The following is a 24,840-nucleotide window of genomic DNA, read 5'->3' as shown; positions in this document are numbered from 1 at the left end:
AAGATTACGATGGATAGGCTCTGTGAAGAACAGCATATGTTAATAGAACCTGGACTGGTTACACAGTGTTGGATGAGGAATGGCGAAGAAACAGAATAAAGTGAATTGCCCCCACCCTGTGTCAGCTGGAAAAGGGGAAATAATGATTCCGGCAGATGTCACTGTGTTCATGAATTGAATTTTCAGTCTTGATTATCGCAAGTTTGTACTGTGCTTACATATTTCTTAGGCTTCATAGGTTGGGTACAGCCAGAAACAGGAAGTTGTGCTCACATTCAGGTGTTCACGTGAGTTTTGGATTAATCTGCTGTAAGTTAAATCAATGCAATCATTGTTCAAAATTAATGAAGTAGGTAGTTGCTTTATGTCAGTGAGTAAAGTAAGGAAGGCTGAAGAAATTGTCAAATCTACTTTTGATCCTGTAAAACACTCAACTAGCACACAAAAATACATGTAGAGAAGAGGATCAAGAAATCAAGACAGATGATTCATGGGATCAAAAGCAGATTCTGATAATGACTGGCAAAATCGTCAGATAAGGGTATGTTGGAGTGTATGTTAGCAGTGTGCAAGTTGCTATAATAGCACCTAAATGGTGAGTACTGGCACCTTTTCTCCCAGAAAAGTGCCTTGCTTACATACGTATAGTACATACATACATACATACATACATACCAGGAAATGCCCGCACTTAGACGCTAGCTTGGTGAGCATGAGTTTTTAACCCAGGGTGTGTGCACAAATTCCCAAAATGCAACCAGAACTGATGAACTACTAATTTTGTTGGACAAATTCCAAGTTAATTTCCAAGAAGGAAAATAATTGTTTACTGACGTTGCTAATGAAGATAATTTTTTAGGTGAAAATAAATAAAGTTCTAATGTCCACTTAGAATCAAAACGACAATCACTTGTTGCATCAGAAGAATAACTCATTTTTGAGAGTTAGTAAATATTAACAAGTTAATATTCTTAGTGTATTCACACACGTGAACACTGCTTCTGCCTGTACAAGTTCTGTCACTATGAACAAAGAAAATAATTAATCAGGATGAATGACACTAAAAAATTATTAAACACTTATGAAAAATAACTATGTCCTAATGAATTATTTACATTGTTGTCACTTCATGGTTAATGTTCGTAGAGAGTCGAGTAATATTATAATGTAGAATAAGCTAAGTCTATTCCACATGAAAATAGTATTTTAGTGTTCGCTCACAAGATATCGCCAAAAAATGAGTACTGTTCCAACGAAAATCACAATATCTCGTCACGGAATTTTTATCTAAGCGTTTACTCATACTTATTGCTATATTTTCAATGAAGGAAAAAAAAAATATCAGGCTGTAGTGCTGTTTTATGTAGAACTTCATATCAGGTCCAACAGGTGACCAGCATGGTATAGCTGTGGATCGTAGACTGGATAACGTGTGATTTGGAGCCACCTTATATAGCTGCGAACTGCAGCCAGTGGGATACGTCATGCCAAGTGCATCAGTTCCTTAATACTTTAGCAATTCTTTAGTAATGTTCCTATTGTTTTCAAACTTGGAGGTCTTATAGACTATATAGAGGCGTACATGTTGCCCTTGTCTACTGCAACTTTCAGTTTTTATTTTGCTTAACGTCGCACTGACACAGATAGGTCTTACGGCGACGATGTGATAGGAAAGGGCTAGGAGTGGGAAGGAAGTAGCCGCAGCCTTGATTAAGGTACAGCCCCAGCATTTGCCTGGTGTGAAAATGGGAAAACATGGAAAACCATCTTCAGGGCTGCCGACATTGGGGTTCGAACCCACTATCTCGCAAATACTAGATACTGTTAAAATTGAAATAATAAATAAAGAGGTTCAACCTATTCAATACAAAAGAATAAGAAATGCAGTGATTACATTCTTATTTAATAATAAGTAGAAGTGGTATCGGCAAATACAGTAGAGACAATACTTGACACTTACAGATTTCGCCTTGCTAAAATGGGAGACAATTCGACGGTGGCGCTCCTAGTGACTTGACCTGAACAAATCGCGCTAAATTCAAATATCAATGGAAATGTATATACGGAAATGGATAAATAAATTACGTCTAGAAAGACAGTGGTATTGAGATATTAACTTCGAAGTTGCTAAAGCAATTCTGGATAAATTAATGAATTATTTAAAAGGTTATTATTCAAAGACTGAAATTAGACATATAAACAAGGTGTGAAATGGACTGCTGTGAAATGGCTTGATCTTTCATTTATGCATTACTTTTTTAGCTTTAGCATACCTGCCTGAAATCTTACGGTTGGATTTGTCTTTTTTCCTCATTTAAAAACAATGTATCATCATATTAAGACATTTGTCAATAAAAATATCGGCACATTCCTTACACATATGATGCAATGAATTAACATGTAATAGCTGGACAATTTTCCTCTTAACATGAAGCCTACTAACAGAAAGAAAATCTATAAAATCCCGGCTTTAATCTGAGAAGAGGGATAAAAGAAAGAAAAGTTTGAAAATGTTGTCGATAGTGATGCTTTGAGGAATATTTACGTACAATTGGAGTAAAAATGTAACATACCCTTGGCTGTATAGTCGAGGATTTTTAAAGTCGCTGGCCTGGAAATGATCTGAACAAATCTTATAATTCTTATACAAGCGTAACGTCCCTTCTTTCTTGTACACTTTATCCAAATCGTTTCTGTGACATTTCAAAACCCACAGATCACACCTACAACAACATGTCGGTATTGAAGGTTAACTGCAGCACTATACAATAAAATATGCGCATTATATTTTAAGCCCGTTAAAACATGGGTCGAGCAGGTCAGAAGATTATGAAGTACTATAAAAATCTCTGTCACTGGAAGAATATATATGCAGACACAATATTATTCTTGTCACGAGGGAACCTGAAGAACGAGCGCGCATTTTTCTCTACTTCGTAATTACTGCAGCCAAACACAGCACATACCTTTCCCCTCATGTTGAGAGGAGATATCAAGGAATGACACACGCTACTATTTAATTATGTCAACTCACTGAAGACGCATAAATAACACCAAAAACTTCACACAAAAATACACGTGCTCTTATGACAATCAGTACCGTTCAGGTCTATCCGCTAGAGTGAGCTCCAATACCTGTCCCTCGATATCTCGCTCAGTGTCGTGTATTGTCTCTACTGTATTTGGTACCGGTTTCGACCCTAGTCCAGGTCATCATCAGCCGATTAAAACATGAAAAACAATGCATAGGAAAAAGAAATAAAAGATCAAGTTCACTCCGGATCAGTAGAAGAGGTGATATAAAAATGATGGGGGCACCACTTCTACTTATTATTAAGTAAGAATGTAATCACTGCATTTCTTATTCTTTTGTATTGAATAGGTTGATCCTCTTTATTTATTATTTCAATTTTAACTGTGATACTTTTCAATACGGAACAATGAAATTTTTATCTTTAAATACTAGATACTAGGCGCACTTAAGCGGCTGCAGCTCTCGAGCTCGGTACTGTCAGTTATTAACGGAGATATAAAATAGATAGAATATCAGCTGATTCTAGGCAAGATGTTCCAACCTTGGCCAGAAGTGCCGAGGCCTTTCTCATAAGCTCCACGTCGATCTGAGTAGAGAGCTGACGTGTAGTTCCGCGCTGAAATGCTTTGTACCTTTAACATTATAATTGCTGTACCACCATTTTGGGTAAAATACATACATACAGAACATGTATTATGACAAGTACTAACAACTTGACTGATATACACAATATTTCAAGGAGTGCATGATTTACCCTTGTATGGTGAACCTGAAAACTTTGGAGTGCACACAGTCCAGTGTTGCATTCCTTGCTCTTCCATAGACTCTTTCTTTATTCACTGTACCTGTTTGTTTGTTTCTTTCTTTTATCTGTACCATTCTTACAATAACGTGTGGTATTTATCTTATTAGCTGTAGGAGAATTTCTTCAGGAAAATGGCAAGCAAAGTTTCTACCTGTACTTGTAGATGGAATAGGTTGATACAGTGAAATGTCTCTTCCTGTGGCTACCAGCTTCATAGTAATTATCTCCATATAATCCGGAAGATATGTTTTTCTTAAATATTTCTTTGTAGAATATGAATCCATTCATGACAGATATGTTAAACAGATAGAAGAATACTTCCACCATTTCCATTATTCTGTGTGCAAAGGTTTAATGGCTGTTGAGCTAATCTGTTTTATCCACACCAGTTTTATTGATATAATCAGTGTCAAAACCATTTCCTTCACCATTAGTGTAATACCTCCCCTTGATCTTCCAGAAACAACTGTTATAGTGGCCTTCATGTATTTTTAGTAGTCTGGTTTTGAAAACGATTGGTATGCTTTTTCTGTTTTCAGTTACCCTTCCAGCAGCCATAGTTTTCTTTTCTTTCAGTGTATTCAAAAGGAAAGATTAGCGTAATATCTATGCATGTATATACAAAGGCCTTCATCAAAAAAATAGCCTGTTGCTGCATCACAGAATTCATACCATTTCTGTTGTCTGATTCTCGTAAAAATGAAAACAAGGCATGCATCATTGCACAAAGAAGTTGAAAAAAGGGTCTCAATTTGTGGAGAGGGTCATGATTTTCTTCTCCCTTTATGTAGGTGCAATTGTCATTTAGGTGTAGATTGAACAATGTTTGAGAACCTGTCATGACTCAGCAGTCTACTGTGGAGCACTATTTGGATAAAAGGATCAGTAGACTAGTAATTGCTTGGTTTGGGTAGCTATGCACATGTGCAGAATGGTCGCAAAAGAAAAAAAAGAAAGCAATATATTTTGTTAAGTTTGACTGCACACCACTTGTACCACATTGAATTGTGCTTCAGATTACCCTGACTTTTCATGGCAGTGATTCTTGTACCCACATATCTGTTCATTTTCACTCCATCTTCACCAAAGTAATTTGTGAAACAATCCATCTCTTCCTGCACCTAAACGTATAGGATAGATTCTGACCGAAACTCTTGTTAGCTGTGGCTGGCTATTATCAGACCAGTTGTCATCAGAATCAGATGTCCTGTGTACTATTTTCTTATCGGCGTTGATACTGAAGATAATGAATACTTAGCCTGCACATTCTTTGTCTAAATGAAAGAACAAAACCAACCTTGTAACTTTCCATTATTGGTACAGGCATCAACTAATGTAAAAATAATTTGCATCAGAAATAATGACATAGCAATGAAATTTCTTACCTGAATTATCACTCAGAGCTGTGTGTGGCTCGTAAGGATAGTCTTCATCACTGTCATCTATCTCCAAACCTTTATCTCCTGATTGTACATCCAATATATCAATGACCGGGCGAGTTGGCCGTGCGCGTAGAGGCGCGCGGCTGTGAGCTTGCATCCGGGAGATGGTAGGTTCGAATCCCACTATCGGCAGCCTTGAAGATGGTTTTCCGTGGTTTCCCATTTTCACACCAGGCAAATGCTGGGGCTGTACCTTAATTAAGGCCACGGCCGCTTCCTTCCAACTCCTAGGCCTTTCCTATCCCATCGTCGCCATAAGACCTATCTGTGTCGGTGCGACGTAAAGCCCCTAGCAAAAAAAAAAAATATATCAATGCTATTAGACAGTTTGATAAGTTGCATGATACTCGCTTCCCATACTATGCACATAGCTGACCTAGTGCACTTCGTTGCAAGAGACTATCCTCATTTCTTTTTCCCCCATATTGAAAGTCTGTTAAAAGGAGAATAATAAAACTTAGATTTCCTCTTTTTTAAGTATTAAATAGGTGGAAATCTAAGTTTTATTATTCTCCTTTTTCTAGTGCACTTCCATGGAGGTCAAGTGAAGTTACAGAAAGGGGAATAAGGAAGGAACACACATAATAGGACAAACATGGATACACAAAAGGACAAAAACAATCTTCACAACTTCATACACTTTAGTCTTCAGATAGATAGGCTTTCTGCTCATTAATCCCAGTTCCACTAAGCCCCTGATGAGCTCGTATCTACTTCCCAGTTTCATCAGGAGGATGGGCATCAACACTGATTGAGTGGCCATCTTGACAGATCTTCAGTTTTAATGCAGGATAAGTGTAAGATAAGAAGAAAGCCCGATAGTACAAGAAAAGGGAAGAAACTTAAAAATACAGGTGCTAAAAGAATAGGAACACAGGACAAACGCAAAAGGAGAAAAGGATTCCAATGGGATAATAATATAAGATAGGAAAAGAACATACAAGTGTCAAATCAAGTTAGAGAAAGTGGGTGGAATAAGAAAAAAACACATAAGAGAATGAACACAATGCCAGATCAGTATGGGAAGAGCGAGCATCAGAAATAGAAGAGGACAAACATCAGAACACAAAAGGACAATGACAATTTCCGATCTTCACACACTGCAGTCTTCAAATAGATAGGCTCTGTACTCATCAAACCCAGTTCTTCTACTTTCATCTCTTCACGACTCCTGACAAGCTCGTTTCTGCTTCCCAGCTTCATCAGGAGGGCGGACATCAACACTCATTCTTTTAAATTAGCAGCATATTTTGTATTGAAAAAGGTGGATCACTTGCACTCTATTTCATTGTTTGTTACTCATTGAGAGGCTGGTCCCAAGGCGTGCCTGCCTCTTACGCGGAGGCCCCGGGTTCGATTCCCGGCCAGGTCAGAGATTTTTCCTCCGGGCTGAGCAGCGGTCACTTGGTAGGGCAAGGCCCTTCAAAGGTTGTAGTGCCATGGGGGCGGAAGACAACTCGTTGAGAGGCTATCTTGACAGATCTGATGTTGAATAAGTGTACGATAAGAAGAAAGCCAGATAATTACAGGAAAAGGGAAGAAATGTAAGATAAAGATAAATACGAAGGTAATCCCTAAAACAAGGTCTCCTGTTTTTTTTTATAAATACATAGACCTGTTTATTTCTACAATGGTTTACATCATTTTACATCTTGAACATTTAGCTATTTTTCTACATAATCACCATTTTGGTCGATGCATTTTTGTAGACGCTGCGACAGTTTGAGTATGCCCATGTCATACCAGCTTGCCGCCATGCTGTTTAGGAAGTTGTGAACCTCATCTTTCACCTCATTGTCAGTGCTGAATCACTTTCCAGCCAAATGTCCTTTCAACTTAGGGAACAATAGTCACTGGGTGCCAAGTCGGGGCTGTAGGGTGGGTGGGTGATGTTCCACTGAAACTGTTGCAGGAGAGTAACGGTTTGCCGGGCGAGCATTGTCGTGGAGAATGTTTACGCCCTTGCTCAACATTCCTCTTCTCCGGTTCTGAATTGCCCATCTGAGTATTTTCAGGGTCTCACAGTACTTGTCAGTGTTAATTGTGGTCCCAGCAGGCATAAAGTCGACCAACAGTACCCCTTTTCGTTCCCAAAACACAGTTGTCATGACTTCACCAGCAGACTGTGTTTGCTTGAATTTCCGCAGCTTTGGCGAAAAGAGATGCCGCCACTGGCGTTATTGTTGCTTGGTCTCAGGTGTTAAGTAGAACGCCCAAGTTTTGTCACCCGTGACTATTGAGTCCAAAAAGTTGTCCTGTTCGGCTGTAAAGCGCTGAAGAAATGCGCGGGAAGAATCAACTCGTTGCCGCATGTGGTCTTCAGTCAGCATGTGTGGCACCCATCTTGCGCACACCTTCCAGCATTTCAACTTTTCTGTTAAAATTCTGTGAGCGGCGCTTCGGGAAACCTCAGGAACCAAAGTACAAAGATCATCCAGGGTGATCCGCCGATCTTCACGCATGATTTGCTCAACCTTCACGACTGTTACACATTATAAATTTCATATTACTGCCCGTATTGTCAAAGTATGAACTTGTGAAAATTTAAATTTATAATTCCACCTTTACAATACTGTAATTGTCTTTATTGAAAAGACATTAGATTATACTCGTGATACATGTTTTGTCCTCTTATGGGATATCTTCAGTCGCACAGACATTGAAAATAGGGTAAGGACACGTTGAAATAAGTAAATAATGACTCTAATAAACTTAGGTATAAAATATTCAGGAAACCTACTCAAGCTGTGAACATAATTAGACAAAATTCCATACAACTGGCAGCACATAAGAGGGCCTCCTTTTATAGTATGATTTACAGAGCCTATAATATACCCATGTCAGAAGTAGGTCGTAAAAATGAATTGGATACTATTTATTTTATAGCTAAAAGCAATGGGTTCAGCAGGCAAGTTGTGGATAAAATACATACATACATACATACATACATACATACATACATACATACATTATCTTTATAGACTGTTATGCCTTTCAGCGTTCAGTCTGCAAGCCTCTGTGAATTTACTAAACGTCGCCACAATCCTCGATTTGCAACTAGTGTAGTGGCCTCATTTAGTTCTATACCTCTTATCTTTAAATCGTTAGAAATTGAGTCTAACCATCGTTGTCTTGGTCTACCTCTACTTCTCTTACCCTCCATAACAGAGTCCATTATTCTCCTAGGTAACCTATCCTCCTCCATTCGCTTCACGTCCCCACCACCGAAGCCGGTTTATGCGTACAGCTTCATCCATCGAGTTCTTTCCTAAATTAGCCTTTATCTCCTCATTCCGAGTTCCCTCCTGCCATTGTTCCCACCTGTTTGTACCAGCAATCATTCTTGCTACTTTCATGTCTGTTACTTCTAACTTATGAATAAGATATCCTGAGTCCACCCAGCTTTCGCTCCCGTAAAGCAAATATTAGCAAAATTGAGAATAAATTCTCCACATTAACCAAGGATACTAAAAAGAAAGAAGATAGTTACGCCCTTTTCACCTACAGTCACAGTAAAATACACAAAATCACAAATGTTTTCAAGAAACTTTATATAAAAGTTTCTTTCAAGACGACCAATAATAACGCTCATCTTTTCTATAATCACCACACTATCAATAACTGCAATAGCAAATTTCAGAAATCAGGAGTTTACAAATTAAAGTGCCAGCAGTGTTCTGCCAGTTATATTGGACAGACAGGCCGCAATTTTAACATAAGGTATAGTGAACATGTTAATGCGTCAAAATACAGCAGATTCTCGGCATTCGGTTCTCATATGGTCGATACCAATCATACATTAACGGACATAAAACAAGACCTTCAAATTCTCCAGTTATGTAAGAAAGGAAACCTATTGAATATTTTGGAAAATATTTTTATAAATATTGATCAAAAATGCAACCTGATTTATAATCTGAATGTAATATTGGAGGAAATCAATATACTTTTCAGGAGTTAATTAATAAATTCTTTACACGAATGCGCGTGAGTAATGCTTTACCTTACACCTCTCCCCTTGCATCAAACTCCCCTCAACCTCCCCTCCTAGTCAGTCCTCAACGACCTAGTTCATTCATATTTTTTTCTTTTTAAAGCCCATATTGTTAACACACAATCAAGTTCAACTTGCGTCATCAGCGTAATTCCACCTTCTTCATCTAATCAAGAAAGCTATTTTTAACGAGGCATTATCATCACACTATTTTATGTACAATATGCATATAATTTTATTCGCACAACCACTCATGTTTTGTGATTGGGCAATTCTATGCATATAACAACATTTTAATCTGCGTTTTAACTGGACTTCATGTTCATGCTGCACCATTTTAACATTCAAGATTGACAAGACGCCAACACGCCGCATCTGAAGATCTAAAAACTTTTTATTTACTTATTTCAACATGTCCTCACCCTATTTTCAATGTTTGTATGTGTGACTGAAGATGTCCCATAACAGGACGAAAGATGTATCACGAGTATAGTCTAATGTAGTCTTTTCAATAAAGACAATTACAGTATTGTAAAACTGGAATTATAAATTTAAATTTTCACAAGTTGCTTCACGACTGTCTCGACGGAAATTGACTGTCTCCCGCTCCTTTGTTCGTCATGAATTTCAGTCCGACCGGCTGCAAACTCCCTACACCACTTACGAACATTTTTTACATCCATGCACGACTCGCCATACACTTCCGTCAATTGGCGATGGATTTCAATCGATTCAGTACCTTTTGCGTTCAAAAACTGAATAACTGCGTGCACTTCACACTTGGCGGCAACATCCAATGGGAACTCCTCAACGGCTGCCAAGACATAGTGCCTCAGCACGGCATGCACATGTTTATATGTGAGCCCGGGAAACACACTTCACAATATTGTGACCAACAGCCGCACAGAGTTCTGCATTTATAAAAAATTAGGAGTCCTTATGTTTGGGATTACCCTCGTACATATGGTAAAAGAATAGGAACACAGGATAAAGGACATAAATTGAAAGAACAACCACTGTTAACTGTGAAGTTTCAAACTACTGCTGCACACATTTGCAGACTGAGGAACTATTATGTTTAAAACTACCAACTGTAATTGTATAGAACATGAGCTGTTGTGTTTAAACCCAATGGAAAAGTTGCTCTTGTAAGATATGCAGGCTCTGCCCACATTGTAAAAATGAATGTGGTTGTATGTGTTATGGGCATAATGTTATTTTTTCGATACTTTTAAAATCTAGTGTATTAAACCACCAATAATATACAAATAAGGCAGACAGCCGCTTTATGTGCGACAGTGGATTAATCAAGGGTATGTAAATTAAGAGTGTACTGTTAATCAGGGATTGTACATTCCCTTTTGATTCGTTAGTCATTTTTCGGCTTAATTCAATAATTTTTTGTTTTATTTTGTACTTTGTTTCCAAATTCCTTTGTTGAATAAATAATTTTGTTTTATTTTAAATTTATCTTCCACTTAAGTTGTTCGATTACCTAGTTGTGCTTCCTTTAAAACAAAAATCACCACCAGTAAGGAATAGAGGAGTAACACTATTTTGCACCTTGTAAAGGCCCTTTGCCCTGTTTCGGTGTTGTCCTGAAGGGCTGGTTCAGCGGAGGTGGTCTTCATTATGGCAAAAGAGGTGGCCCAGATCTCCTGTTACAGCACCATGAAAGAACTGTAGTACCTGTAGCCATAAGAAGCGCATGCAAAATTAGGAAGAATGTTCCAGGGAAGCTCTCCCCTAATGTTAGTTAATGTATAACCAACATAATATACATCTGTCATGCCCTTGCAGCTTGAAACATTGCAGCCAAGATCAGTCTCCTTGTGCTTATTCTTGGTCTTTTCCATGTGGTTGATGTTGAGAGACATAGAAAGCAACAAACACCTCTTGTAGTACTTGGACTGATGAGCATGCCCCATGTGAGAAGTAACAATAACTTGTTGACTGTCCAGCCTTAGAATTCATGTGTTACACTTTATATATATATATATATATACACATAGTTGTACTGAAGTTGTGCTAATTTTGTTTTGTTCTTTTTTCTTTTTCAGTAGAAAAGGCAACAAAGCAGGAAGTAGCTTGCTCGTGATGCTGAAGTGTGGCCATTTTGGCCCATCCTTGTATATGCATGATACTCAAGAGTGCAGTTGCAGAGTAACCTTATGCACTTTTATATGAAAAACGAAATATTTTCTTGGCAAATGTACAAATTTAACTTACCATTATAGAATGGTAGTAAGAGAGTAATGCATTTCAGTTCTTTGAAATGTGAAAAGGCAATATGAACCAGTGTATTGCTGCATTGTAAAAGTTGTATTATAGTAATATTTTGTATCTGAATTGCTGGAATTCCATAATTTCTTTACATGTATACAGTATGTAATGATGTAAGAATGACTTCCTGTGAACAGTAGCAATTTTCTATTCTGTATGTTCAATATACAGTGTTGATACCAGTGATGAGTGAGAAAGAGCTGCCATGAACGAAAATTTTGTATAAAGATATATATATAATTATACATATATAAATATATTTTTATTAATGCTAATTAAAGATATTAAGTATTGTGAACATTCTTCATTTTTTTGATAAGAGATCCTGAAGAGGTGGGAAAGGAAATTTTTGCCACTACTCAGCATTTTAATTGCTCATTTTGGGGGATGTGCATTTCACTCCTTTCCTAAGTAATGGGAGTAGAAGAGCACAAATCTTTTACATTGTACACATTACTTCGTTACTTTTTCATCATTTATTAATCAATGAACATACTGATTCCCTAAGCTTCAGAGGTCCTGCCCTGACATCCGTAATTCCTTGCATTGTGCTGCAGGAGCGTGACCATGGATTATTTCCCCACACATTTAACATATTCATTTGCACTGTTGTTGCTATCACGCCCTTTAATTTTCTTTATCAGAGTTGTCATTCAGAGAAATCAACAGTTTTGAATCATTATAGACTAAAATATTGTCATTCTGTTTTAAACAATGAGACATGAAGCTCTCTCTATTTAATTTGAGATATGTTAATACAAATCTAGATTCAGGTTTCATTAAAAGAATGCAAAGCTTTCCTGTAGTATTTCCAAAAGTTAACCATAAGATTGAAGTACAAACCAAGCCTTTAATCTGAGTGCACTTGTGTGCACTGCAAAGCATTTCATATTGAGTGGCTAAAATCTTCTACTGTAATCTATGTATCACAGTTACTAACACAGTATGGTTGACAACTGCTCACAGCATATCTGAAGAACTATTCCTCTTCTGTATCTTATCGTAGCATCAGTATTAATGTCCAGAGGGATATACGTTTGTGATAGCAAATTCTCATTTTAAAAAACTGTCTGCTGACTGGGATCTCTTATATCTCTCAAATGAATTTTTGTTCATGGCCTGTGATTGCATTTCAAATAAACTGTGGCAAATATGGATTTTTTTTTTTTTAAATATCAAAATTGTGATGCAATGACCAATTTTATATTTTCAATTTATTGAAACAAAAGCATTGTTCAAAATGTGTCATTTTTATTTTATGAATGTGATAGACAGCCCAGATGAGAGAGTATTGCTGTTTTTCTTTGCATCATTTCATTCCTTGTTAAATAATACATGGGGTGCAGAATTCTTGCAGACAATGTACTTCTGGCCAGAAAATAGGTGTCCAGTACTTTGGCAAGAAATGTGTGATATGTGCGCATGTATACCTGTCTGTATGATTCTAATATGTTAGATTGAGTGATGGATTTAAACTGCCAATAATCTGACATCAGGTAAAAGTAGAGTTGAAGAAATAATTGTCAATTTCATTCCAGGGAGCACTAGGCTCTAAGAAATGTTATTTTTAATTTTGAGCTCCAAAAATGGTATTTTAAACCAGTAATGTGTATATGCGAATAATCCCCACACCCTAATTTTAGGAAGGGAGATTTTGGAAAAAATGTATATGTATACAAAGTTTAGGTAAATATTTGTATTAAAACTGTAATTACTACAGTAAAACAATAAATTACAAAATTGTGAAATAACTCTTCGCATCATAATCTTCAAACTATACAGCCTTACCTGCGTTACCAGTTTGCGAGAGTAAATACAAATTTGTATGGTGCAAACCAATAGCAAATGTGTGCAAGTTCACAAATCTTTTTGTGTCATAAATGGCTGGGAAGCATTGTACAAAGCTAGTTTTCCCACAACTACTAAATTTTGTTCAAATACATGTGAGCCATCTGTGGCTAAGAGTCTGATATTTCATAGATAAGCTAACTAGGCATTGTGCTGGGGAATTATGCCATAAAAATTATTTCGGAGTCTTGTCACCATACGAGAATATGGCGCTCTAAGGAGTGGTAGGGTCAGAGAAAAAAGGCAGAAAGGATTGAATACATGATAACAGTGGATTTGACACGTTTATTAGAACTTAAGATTGCAAACCCTGTTCACTATGTCTTCCGAATTCATCAGTATGCTGCATCCATCACAGTATGGTCGACGATTGCCCATAGCATGTCTGGTGAGATCAGAGCAATGTCATCATATACTAGCCTTTAGATCAGGCAGGGACTGGAGAAGTCCCTGATAGACACTATCTTTCAGTCACGTAAGCTGAATGCAATGGTTGTTCCTGAACATGTAGGCATACACGGCAGTTCTGTGCATTTACTGAACCCTTCAGAGTAAAATGTGCTTCATCAGCCAACAAAATATTCCCCAGCCACATGTTGTTGACTTCCATGTGCATCATAAACTTAAGTCATGGCATTGTGGAACATCTTGGGCATTCAATTTGTGCATAGTATGAAGTTTGTAGGGATACCAGTGTAAAATGCCCCGCAAAATCTTGGAAACTGTTCATCAGTGGGGCAAGAATTCACATGACAGCTTGAGCATTGGTTGCAGAATTGGAGGCATGTACTATACAGTTAGCTATACCTACAACAACTTTGTCAACAACATCCATGGTAATGGGCCACCATTCTCTCCCTGGTTCGAGACCTAATTCACCTGTTTCCTCAAACTTTTTAACCATGTTCTTTAGCCATTTAATTGGCATGACATCTCTTCTCGGCTGTTTGTCGATATTCCCGCAGTCCTATATTACTATTGTTGCCATTCACTAGCAGTGCACAGTCTCTCCTCTCAGTAGCCACCATTACGCTTCACACAGAAAAGTTCATCTTTCCTAAGTTTCAACGAACATTCACTAAGTTTCAACGAACATGCACTTCACAGAAGGAATCATCATGCGTCACCGTGCAACAACAAGGAACTTACACAACTCAATTCCACCGGAAGAACATTCTAACGTCAGAGTTACGGAATATTGCTCATTGTACAATTTAATGATCACTGATGAAGAGAATGTATAATGTTCTCGGAACATGTTATGACTAAATAGTTTCAATAATAAAAGGTGTATTGACAAGGCAGATTCAACCATAATAGTATTTTAAAAATAGTTTTTAATAGGTCAAGTCAGTATAGGAATAAGTACAGCTACCTATTATGGTTACGTGTTTCAACACTGACTGCTTAAAGCACCACTTGGAACTAATATTTTTTTTTTGCATAATATGCAAGCGCTTTGCTTAGTTAACATATGTACGAAATTTCAGACTCCTATAATCATCACAGCCCGTACTGTCCCATGCTAAACACAGTCAGTTTAATTGTGGACGCCCGGTACATGGTGAACTTGATTTTTCCTTGAATCACAATCTGCACTTTTGTCCACATCGTACTTCCTTCCTGCAGTATGATTACCAATTTGCTCTTCCACTTCATTAATCTGGAGGATGTTTTTTTTTTTAGCAGTGAACAACGTATAATGAGAACTGATGCCATGCAAATGTGATACGTCATGCCATGCTTCTCACTTGTGGCAGGAACAGTCACCAACAGAGTGGATGGGGGGAAACACTTCCAGATTTGTTATGTCCAGAACACTGTAAAAACCTTGACGCAAATATTACCCACACAAACTTTTTGCTACCAAATTTTGGGGGAAAAAATATGCTGGGATTATTCGTGTATATACGGTCATAATACTGATGATAATGGAATGTGATGTGATTAGCAACCCATGATCAGCTATCTGTATTACCGTCTTAGGTATGTACAGGAGGTAATGTATTAGGATATTGCATCTTCTGTCCTCCTGAAAACCCATTGGAGATCTTATTATACTGTGTGTGTAGCCTTAACAACCTATTGCAAATAATCATAGCTTTTGCATGAAGTATAGAGGTCATGAGAAAGTTACTCTTGGGTAGATGTATTTCATTTCCCTTTCTTTATGACAGTGCTTCACTAATTCCACTGTTTTGGGGCATGAGTGTGGTTCTTATATATTAGAATTACATTCATAATCATGCAGCTTGCCTGGAACATAGTATAAAGGTATAACCCAAGAGCAGCAACCCCAAGTTTGAAACTGCATACTGGACTATGATTTAGTAGAAATTTTTCTTGTGCCTTTTCTCAGCATTTTGATTAAATCAATTGTAGATGATCAAATATCTCTTTACTTATTCCAAACCTGAAGCATTGCCCTTAAATTCATATGGTAGTTATAATTTGAGGGGGGAATGACTGAACAAATCAATTTTGTCAGAACTGTTTGAACTAAAATCAAAGAAAAGAATTAAACGTGGTAAACAAAAGGATGCCAAATATGAAGTAATCTTATTTTTGGGCAAGTGCTTCCAATCGTACCAGACTGATTCATTTTTATTTATGTCCAGCTCGGCGCTGGCTGACCGATGTTATGGGTTTGGATCCCACTGGTGTCCGGTTGGCCATTTTTGTTCTGTACTTAACATCTCTTCAACACGTACTAAATGTACGTAACACAACCTAATAGGTTGAGTCGATTTTGATTTCGAGGATTAATTTCCCTGAACATAAATCGCATGTTGTAATCGTTACATGGATTGAGTTATTTTTAAATGCAGATGTCTGCATTAGCATTAAACACCATGCACTATCTACAGCTTCTTTGAATAAATATTTACCATGCCGCAAATCATTAATTTTTCATTATATTCAGGCTCATAGTCTTGCAGATAATGTTTTCCCTACTCATTTTTTGGAAGGGAGCTGAAAGGTTTATTTTGGTTTTCCTACAAATATTTTATACCGATTGAAGCTATAGCAAAAAAACAGAAAATAAGAGAATCAACTGATGTGGAATATTTGTTACTTCATTAATAATGTGGAATTAACTATCTTGATTTTACAAACCTAACGATTGCTAGGGCTACATTGTTAAATAATAGCAGTATTCTTCTCCAGCAAGTAACATCAGCATAGTTATTTAACTTGCTACCACCTGTATAAAACTTAAGATGCTGAACTGAGCAATAGTTGGGGTAACTAACTTTGCGTGTAAACTTGAACTATATTAGTAGTGGTTACTGAATTTCTATAATAACACAGTTAAAAATGTTTTCCAATATTTGTGATTTTAAGGGTGGCGACTCAAAAGTTTTTAAAATAGTGCTGTTACTTTTATGGAATGCGATTGTACAATTTTGGTGTAAAACTTCAAACTGCATTGAATTTTATCATTTCAGATTTTTTGTATGATGTGCTATTTGATTCAGTGAGGAAAGAGAACAGTCTCAGTGATATGTGTATAATCTCTCAACAAATCATTGGCTTTGTAAAAGTTTTTAAATAATCTGGAAGATGTAGGTATGGTTATAAAATATAATTTGTTCAAAATTGGCTTCACTCAGTGTAGGAATTCTTGTGACAAAATATTCCTCATACGAGGAAGAAAATATGTTTTAAGTGCAATTTCATGGAAAGTAATGCATCTTACGCATTCTTCAAATCCTAGAGCATTTGCCTAGGATTATTATGTTAGAAGAAGAAAATTGTCTTCATGAACAGCAGTTCTGTTGAAGTATAAGGGAATGCTTTAGCGGAAATATGCTGTGTAAATGCCTCTCATTTTGGTCGTATAGATAAAGTAAAATACTTCACTTCTAGTAGATTGTAATAGTCACTGGGGTTAATGGTTAAATGTTAAGTACTTTTCTTAATGAAATGTTTATTTTATTGTAATGACAAGAGTTGTAGTTTGCAAAATTCATGAATGATGGTAGGTAACTCAAGAGTTCTCTAGTAGCAACTTACCTCTTAATTTTCCCTTTATATTACAATAATCTTATTAGTAATGAAAGCTACTTTATTACTGGATAGCTTTCAGACGTCTATATAAGAGAAGTTAGAGTAAAATCTAATTGATATTAACTGAATATTAAAAATATGAATTCAAGAAGGAAGTGAAATTTTTTAGGAAGTGCATCAGTATTGAAGTTTGGTGTGATCTGTGTGAAGGATAGATGTGCATAAACAAGACAGTAAAAAAGGGAAAATATTCTTACTGGTAATAAAGATGTATATTTTCTTGGTCTACTAGAAATAGTTTGCATCATTGCCAAATTATTTTATATCTTAAATGCTCAAGTAGAGTAGAAATTTATTCTGAAATCATTGGAGAACCAGTTTAGCAGGTAAGCACACGTTTGTACAGGACACACAAAAGGAGGGAAATATTTCTCGTCAGAATTTTTTTTTATTGCAGCCTTAATCGGTGTAAAATACAGAATGAATTGTGGTGTCCATTTTTGAAACCTACTAGCTACTGTAGGTTATACTGGGAAGCAAGATAGGAGAGCAGAAAAATAGAGTGCTTATATGAAAGGCCAGTTGCTCATTTCTGTATCCAATAAATAAAGAATATCAAAGTAGTTGAATTAATGTTGTAATTGAGGTATCATCATCATCAAACAAGTAAAAGAAGGCAGTTGAAAGGAGAATTGTCAAATAGTAGAGTTGTTGAGAACTGCAATGTTATAAGGAATATTTCTAACTATCTGTTTAGAAGATCAACTTAGTTTTTTATTGATGCTTAAATGTTTAGCGTTTGTTTTGTAATTATGCTTGTTTTGTTACTACTCATTTTATTTCCTTTTCTATCATATATTATCATATTAATATTAATAAATTCAGAAAAGATGTAGGTTGTCCTCAGTTATTAGACACAAAAAACTGATCATGGAACGAATTTTATTTTGCAGCTTTTGTGCAAGACTGACAAGGGGACATTCCCTACTCGTCACCACCGATTTCGCTCAAATTTATAGAACAAGCAGGGCTTGGCCAGAAATGAAAGTACCCAAGTGGGAACTTCAGATGGCCAAGCATATAGAAAATAAAAATAAAAATGTTGACGTGGCTCTCGCGCCGTATAAGCCACTTACGTTAGTGCACACGCCGAGCAGTGGTTGGCGTAGCGGTAAGAGCTTGGACTAGTAATTCAATGGTCGTGGGTTTGTCTCGCCGTGTGGAGAATATCTTTCTCAACTTTTATATTATTCATTTATTTTAATTTATTTTACTTGTGCAAAAGGCATGTAAGACGTCATTTTTTAATGAGCGCACAATTGTAGAAAACTTGGAGTTGCGAACTTTCCCGACATGTTCAAACAGAAATTCTTCTTTTTCCTCCGTTATTGGCTATCTTCCCTCCTTGGGGAATGTGCCATAAACGTGAATAGTCGTTTCGCTGTAAGATTCGTTTTCACCTGACAAGTGAAGGTTGCTCCTGGGGGCTGTACACAAACAATAGATTCTTGGCGCAGGTAGACAATGACAATGGAATCCCAATTTTTTTACCTTTTCTATGCCTTTTGCGTATAAATAAATAAAATGAATTATTCACCTCTTTGCGTAATTGGAAAATGAATAAACTAAAATTTGACAGATAAAACCAGACTCCACACGGGGAGTCGAACCCACGACCATCGAATTACTAGTCCTAGCTCTTATCGCTACGCCAACCACTGCTCAGCGCGTGCACTAACATAAGTGGCTTATACAGTGCAAAAGCCGCGTAAACATTTTTATTTTCTATACGCTTGGCCATCTGGAGTTCCCACTTCGGGTACTTTCATTTCTAGCCAAGCCCTGCATGTTCTATAAATTTGAGCGAAATCGGTGGTGACGAGTAGGGAATGCCCCCTTGTGAGTATAATTTTGTAAGAAGGTATTGAAAACTTTGTCTTTTAACCATAGTTTTACAGCCGATATAAACATATTATGTAGCATCTCGCAAGTCACGAAAGAGTTAACATATTTACTCGATTGTAAGACCCTCCAAGTTTTGAGGGAAACTTTTTAAAAAATTGTATGTGAGAATGTTAGACCCATAAATGTACTTAAGGACAGCCTGTAATTGCGAGGAAAACATTTCTTCAAAATTTTGATGTTAATCTACATACTTGTTAACCGTTGGTCAAGGGTAAATTTCCCCCTTTCAGATGTTTGCGAAAGAATGTCATTACCAGGGAGGGGATGGGACTTTGACTTTCACACCATAGCAACCTTTTGCGTGCTACCTGCTTTATTCTTACTATTCAAGCAAGTCCTGTGGTCAGAATGTTTCTTTATTTTACTATAATTTTCAATGTTATCGGTAAAATGAATTCGGAGTTTCCCTGTAGAGTTTTAAGTTAGAAATTTTGGAATTCGCCAAAAAAATGATGTGTGGGCTGTAAACTGAGAGTATTCAGTATAACCGAACCTGTTTCAGTGCTGGAGAAATCAAAGAGATAAACCTAAACCCACAAAAAAGAAACAGGAAGCATACCAAAACCCCAAGGCACAACAGCCTTGAACGGCCATGGCCTACCAAGCGAGCGCTGCCTAACCCGAAGGCCTGCAGATTATGAGGTGTCATGTGGTTAGCACGACAAATCCTCTCGGCCATTATTCTTGGCTTCCGAGACCAGAAAGAAAAAGGAACTGTATCTAAATTCTTAAGGCATTCTTTACATTCTTAGACATGCCAGTGCCTGTGAATCTGAACAGAGCCATGACCTGATGTTAAATAATGCACAGCCCATATAACAGGTTTTCGTATCTGTATAACTTACAGTAGTTGGTATTTAATAAAACATTAAATAATTTATATGAAGAGAGTCCGACTCGGCTGAATGGTCAATATACTGGCCTTCGGTTCAGAAGGTCCCGGGTTCAATTCCCGGCCGGGTCGGGGATTTTAATCGCTTCTGATTAATTCTTCTGGCTCGGGGACTGGGTGTTTGTGTCCGTCCCAACACTTTTCTCTTCATATTCACACAACACACTATACTACCAGCCACCACAGAAACACGCAATAGTGATTACCTCCCTCCATGTGGGTTTGGCAGCAGGAAGGGCATCACACCGTAAAACAGGGCCAAATCCACATGTGCAATGCAGTTCGCACCCGCGGCCCCACACTTGTGGGGGAAAGCTATAGGAAAAGATGATTGTATATGAAGAGAATTGATTTGAATCTGCATTTAGTATTCTTCCAAATGGTTCTAGGCTTTGCAAAAGTGCTCTTAAGAAATATTTTGATGAGAGATTGATCACTTAATTCTCTCTTCTTGGCAACTGTGCTCTAATTAATAGTTTTTGAAAAAACCATGTGGATTAAGCACACTATGTATAGCACTGAGATGAAGTATTAACACCAGTAATTTCTTTGGGTAGCTGACTTGTAAGTACTGGAAGATGTGATTATACAGGAGCTGACAATATTTTAAAACAGAATTTTGTCTTGCATTTAAATGCATTACTTTCCATTATTATATTTCTATATGTTAAAAGAAAAATGTGCATTTTAAGTCAGTATTTTTAGGAGAGAGAGAGAAAGAGAGTGTGTGTGTTTTTTTTTAAATTATTTTTTTAAGGTTGTCCTGTGGAAGTATATACAAGCTTCTGTATTCATAAATGTGATATGATGCTCATTATGTGTGCTATCTAGTCATAAACAATGAGTCAGGTTGACGTTCAAAACATGATACTCGTTAGGGCATCTGATATTTTAAAAATAAACTTTGTGGTTCATTTGTACAAATACAGTAGTTCTCTGATCATTGCATATGTAGAGTTTATTAGCTAAAATGCCTGACAAAGGAAGATTTTGAGTAGACATTATCTTAGAATTTGCTCTTCTTCATTTCTTCCCATTGCACTCTGAAAGGAGTTTTGTCTGATTATTTGAAAATTAAGAAACTAACAGGTGCTCAGTTGTTGAACACAAGCACTCAAATTCTTGGCTAAAGTTTATGTGGATTCAGAAGGGTAGTCTTTATGAACATGTGTGTTTCAGCACTCATTGAGACAGGACTTTTTTTTTTTTTTTTAACCTAGATTATTTGTTGAATTATTTGTGCATAAATATTGAGGTTGTGAGTTACATTGAGCTTTGAATAATTGTATTTTTTGTGCTTCTGGTATGTTATGCTTAGCTTTGTATGTCCTATATTTAGTATAATTGTAAAGTGGGAAGGGAATTGGCATCTTGTAGAACTATATGTCATTTCGAATTGGCATCTTGTAGAACTGTATAGCAATTCTAGTTTGAGTTAATTTATTTACTGTGAAGAAGGTATTTACAGATCGTGGCTTCCATTGCCTTCTCTTCAGCACTGTAATATAACCTTTCTTTCTAGTAGAAAGTGATAAAACACCTACGGGTTCAGTAAGTTGCAGAATAATCGTAACAGTAATAATGTGAGACGAAGTTGCAAGTTCCATGCTTCAGTTAGTTACTGGTTCATATATTAATGTTGGCACTTGTAGTGGCCATCAGAAATTTGAGGCTGTGTGTGGCTCCTCCAATCCCCGTCCTTCAAGGTGATCTGTAAGCACTAGTATTATTACAAAAATTGACGTATCCTTTTGAAAATGCCCTTCAGAATCACATTAAATAGTTTCCTAGAAAGAATAAAGAAACAGACTTAACTTCAGAATATTAGGTCTATCAAAATCTGCTTTTCTGTAGTTTCACTTTATCAAGTTGTGTAAAATTACCTTGCTTGCTTTTGTTTACTAACTATTTACTAGTAAATTTAAATTTCCGGCAGCTCGGTGTCACTGTAAACTGTAAAAGTAGTTTGTGGGACATAAAGCAAATAACATTATTCCTGTACCACTCTTAACACATTTTGTAAATAATTCCTGTGTTATTAGGAATTGACTAACTTATTTTGGATTAATGTAAAAGTTTGAAATTGTATCCATTTGGTCTTCATGGGATTTTGTGTGTGTGAAGTGTTCAAAACTACTTTCTGAGTGAGCATTAACTTCCCTTGTGTGTAGTTGATTACTTGGTCAGTACATTTTTACACACACCGCAGTTATCAATTTGAATTTCTGATATATCAATATACTCAGTATGTAGATGCCTCTGGCAAATAGTGAAATCTTTTTTTTTTTATGAAAAGCCTAATCATTTCGTCATATTAGCCTCTCAGTTTACAATGTACCTAGGATCTATTAGGTGTTTTTTGAAATATGCAAATTGTTCTTCACATTGTAGATTTGGAATTTTTGCAATGCAGTATGCTAATGTTACAGTATATGAATATAGCTTTTTGTTTCAGTATATATTTTACTTTCTTAGTTCATTTGTTTCCTTCAAAAACTGAGTTAAAAAATTGAGACCAGTACTGTTTGGAAGGGTGATTTACATACACAGCCTTTTTTCCAGTATGTTTTCCAAGAATTTCCAGAAAAGTTGGTTGCCTTATTCTTGGAACTTTTTTTTTTTCCACTAATATAAAATAAATGAAAACTCGTGAATTGCTGTCACAAAGATAGCTAAATCTTTCTTTCTTTCTTTCTTTCTTTCTTTCTTTCTTCTTCTTCTTCAGTCTCTCTTAATCGTAGCTTTACAACAAAATGTAGAGGGATAACCTTAAATGATTTGGATATATTACGGGGAATGAGGAGGGCTGTAGCAGATGATTGAGACCTAGATATAAGGGGGCAGTGCAAGAGGGGAGACAGGCTAAGGTGGTTGAAAACTATCAAGAATAGTATATTAGAAGAAACCCGGTTTGGAACATTGTAAGGAGGAACAATGGTGGTTGAAAGAGGAAGATGGAAAGGTGCCATAAACATCCCAGCCTGGTGGGAGTTAGACGAGGGAAATGGATGATCATCATCATCTCATCTCTTAATCCTGAAAAAATACATCTTGCTTGTTTTTACCTGAAATATTGAAGGTAGTAATCTGAGAACACGAAGTCCCTAGCTGAAATATAGACTTGCCCAATGATCTTCTTTTTCAGATACAGCTTGTGCTCTTTAAACAGCTGGTAGAATGCATGGAAACGTGTATGTAAAGTTGGTTAAACTTTTTTGATTTGAATGATCAGAAGTATATTAGTGAAGCACGAATTGCAAGAGACTTCTGATGTTAATAATAAGTTGCTTGGTAGTTACTAGTTGTGCTGAAGAAAGGCTATAGAAATTTGGTTATACCTTACCATCACATTATTTATATTAACTTATACTCTTTCAGTTATGCAGGAAAATTTCTATGAAAGTTGGAATTTTATTTAATGAGAACTTCCATACACCTGCAGGACAAATTATTACAGAATTAAATCTCCATTTTGAATGAGTTGCAGGATTTGTTTAAGAAAACAGTTTATATAGAAGTATAGGTGGTAGTTGCTCTATTTCAAATTCCTGAAATGCTCATATTCCTGTGACTTAAAAAATTTATTTTGTACCTGAAATGATGAAATATTAATGCTGCAATGTTTGTGAGGTTTGATGTGCCAACTCTTATTCTACTTTATAATTGTACATAATTGAAGAGTATGTTATCATGCGATGAGCCAGTTTGACAGTATATTCATATTGAAACAAGTCATGTGATGTAAATTTATGCTGTATTTTATCTGTGTATTTAGCAAGGAATGATATGTTTTAAGTCATCTGTTTATTCTCCCACAAATCTGGACAAAATAAATTCTTAAAAGAATGTTGATTCAGGTTAAAACCAGTTTGTTTTCTTAACTCTTAAATGGTATGTATGTAAATGTTTCATAAAAATGTTATATAATATATATAATTATATTGTTATTATAATAAAATTATTAGAAGTGAGTGTGGCTAGTAATGTTTTATGTAAACCACCTTTCCTTCTTAAGCTAAGCATACCTCCTCCCCACCCTCATGTAAGAAAATCTGGACAGGCTCAGTGTTTACTGCACTGAACTTTCAAAGTACATTTTTCAGTATAGGCAGATACATTCTACATATGAATAAAATGCCTGGATAATCTTTGTGGTACTTGTATTGAAGTCTCATTTGACAGTGGTGTAGTTGGCCAGAATGCCTGTTCCAGAGGGGGGGGAGGAATCTGTAGAATATTACCTGTTTTGCAGTTTAGCATAGTGATGGGCAACACCCTCGCAAGAATCTCGAGACTGAATCTCCTGTGCTGCGATCTCTGTGACGTCCTAGTAACTAAGAGTGTAAACTTGGAAGTATACCCAAAGCAGTTATTGCATGAAATAATGAACCAATAAACTTTGTCAAAAGCCTGGTAAAGTACTGCATGTTCAACTATGAACCCCTTAATACCATTAACGAAAGTAAAAACAGAATGTCAGCATCTTAAAACTGTTCACGACTTGTTTGAGGTGGACATCTTAGCTGAATAAAACTATATCATTTGTGAAAAACTGTAGATAGTATG

At 36.5% G+C, this 24,840-nt stretch overlaps 1 protein-coding gene across 2 annotated transcripts in view; it reads left to right on the top strand.

The window, feature by feature from the left end:
* The window catches only part of htk (hat-trick), a 564,009-nt gene extending 539,763 nt beyond the window's left edge, over window positions 1-24,246 (top strand). Inside the window, exon 23 of one of the 2 annotated variants that reach the window (XM_067137785.2) lies at window positions 11,339-24,246. In XM_067137785.2, coding sequence (XP_066993886.2) covers window positions 11,339-11,373 — 35 coding nt within the window. In that variant the 3' untranslated portion in view covers window positions 11,374-24,246. Of the gene's footprint in view, window positions 1-11,335 lie in introns of both variants that reach the window. The other variant, XM_067137784.2, reaches the window with a different exon arrangement.
* The last annotated feature ends 594 nt before the right edge of the window (window positions 24,247-24,840 follow it).

Source organism: Anabrus simplex, chromosome 1, assembly GCF_040414725.1.
Source record: "Anabrus simplex isolate iqAnaSimp1 chromosome 1, ASM4041472v1, whole genome shotgun sequence".
NCBI lineage: Eukaryota > Metazoa > Arthropoda > Insecta > Orthoptera > Tettigoniidae > Anabrus > Anabrus simplex.
This window is presented reverse-complemented; position numbering and strand designations above follow the sequence as displayed.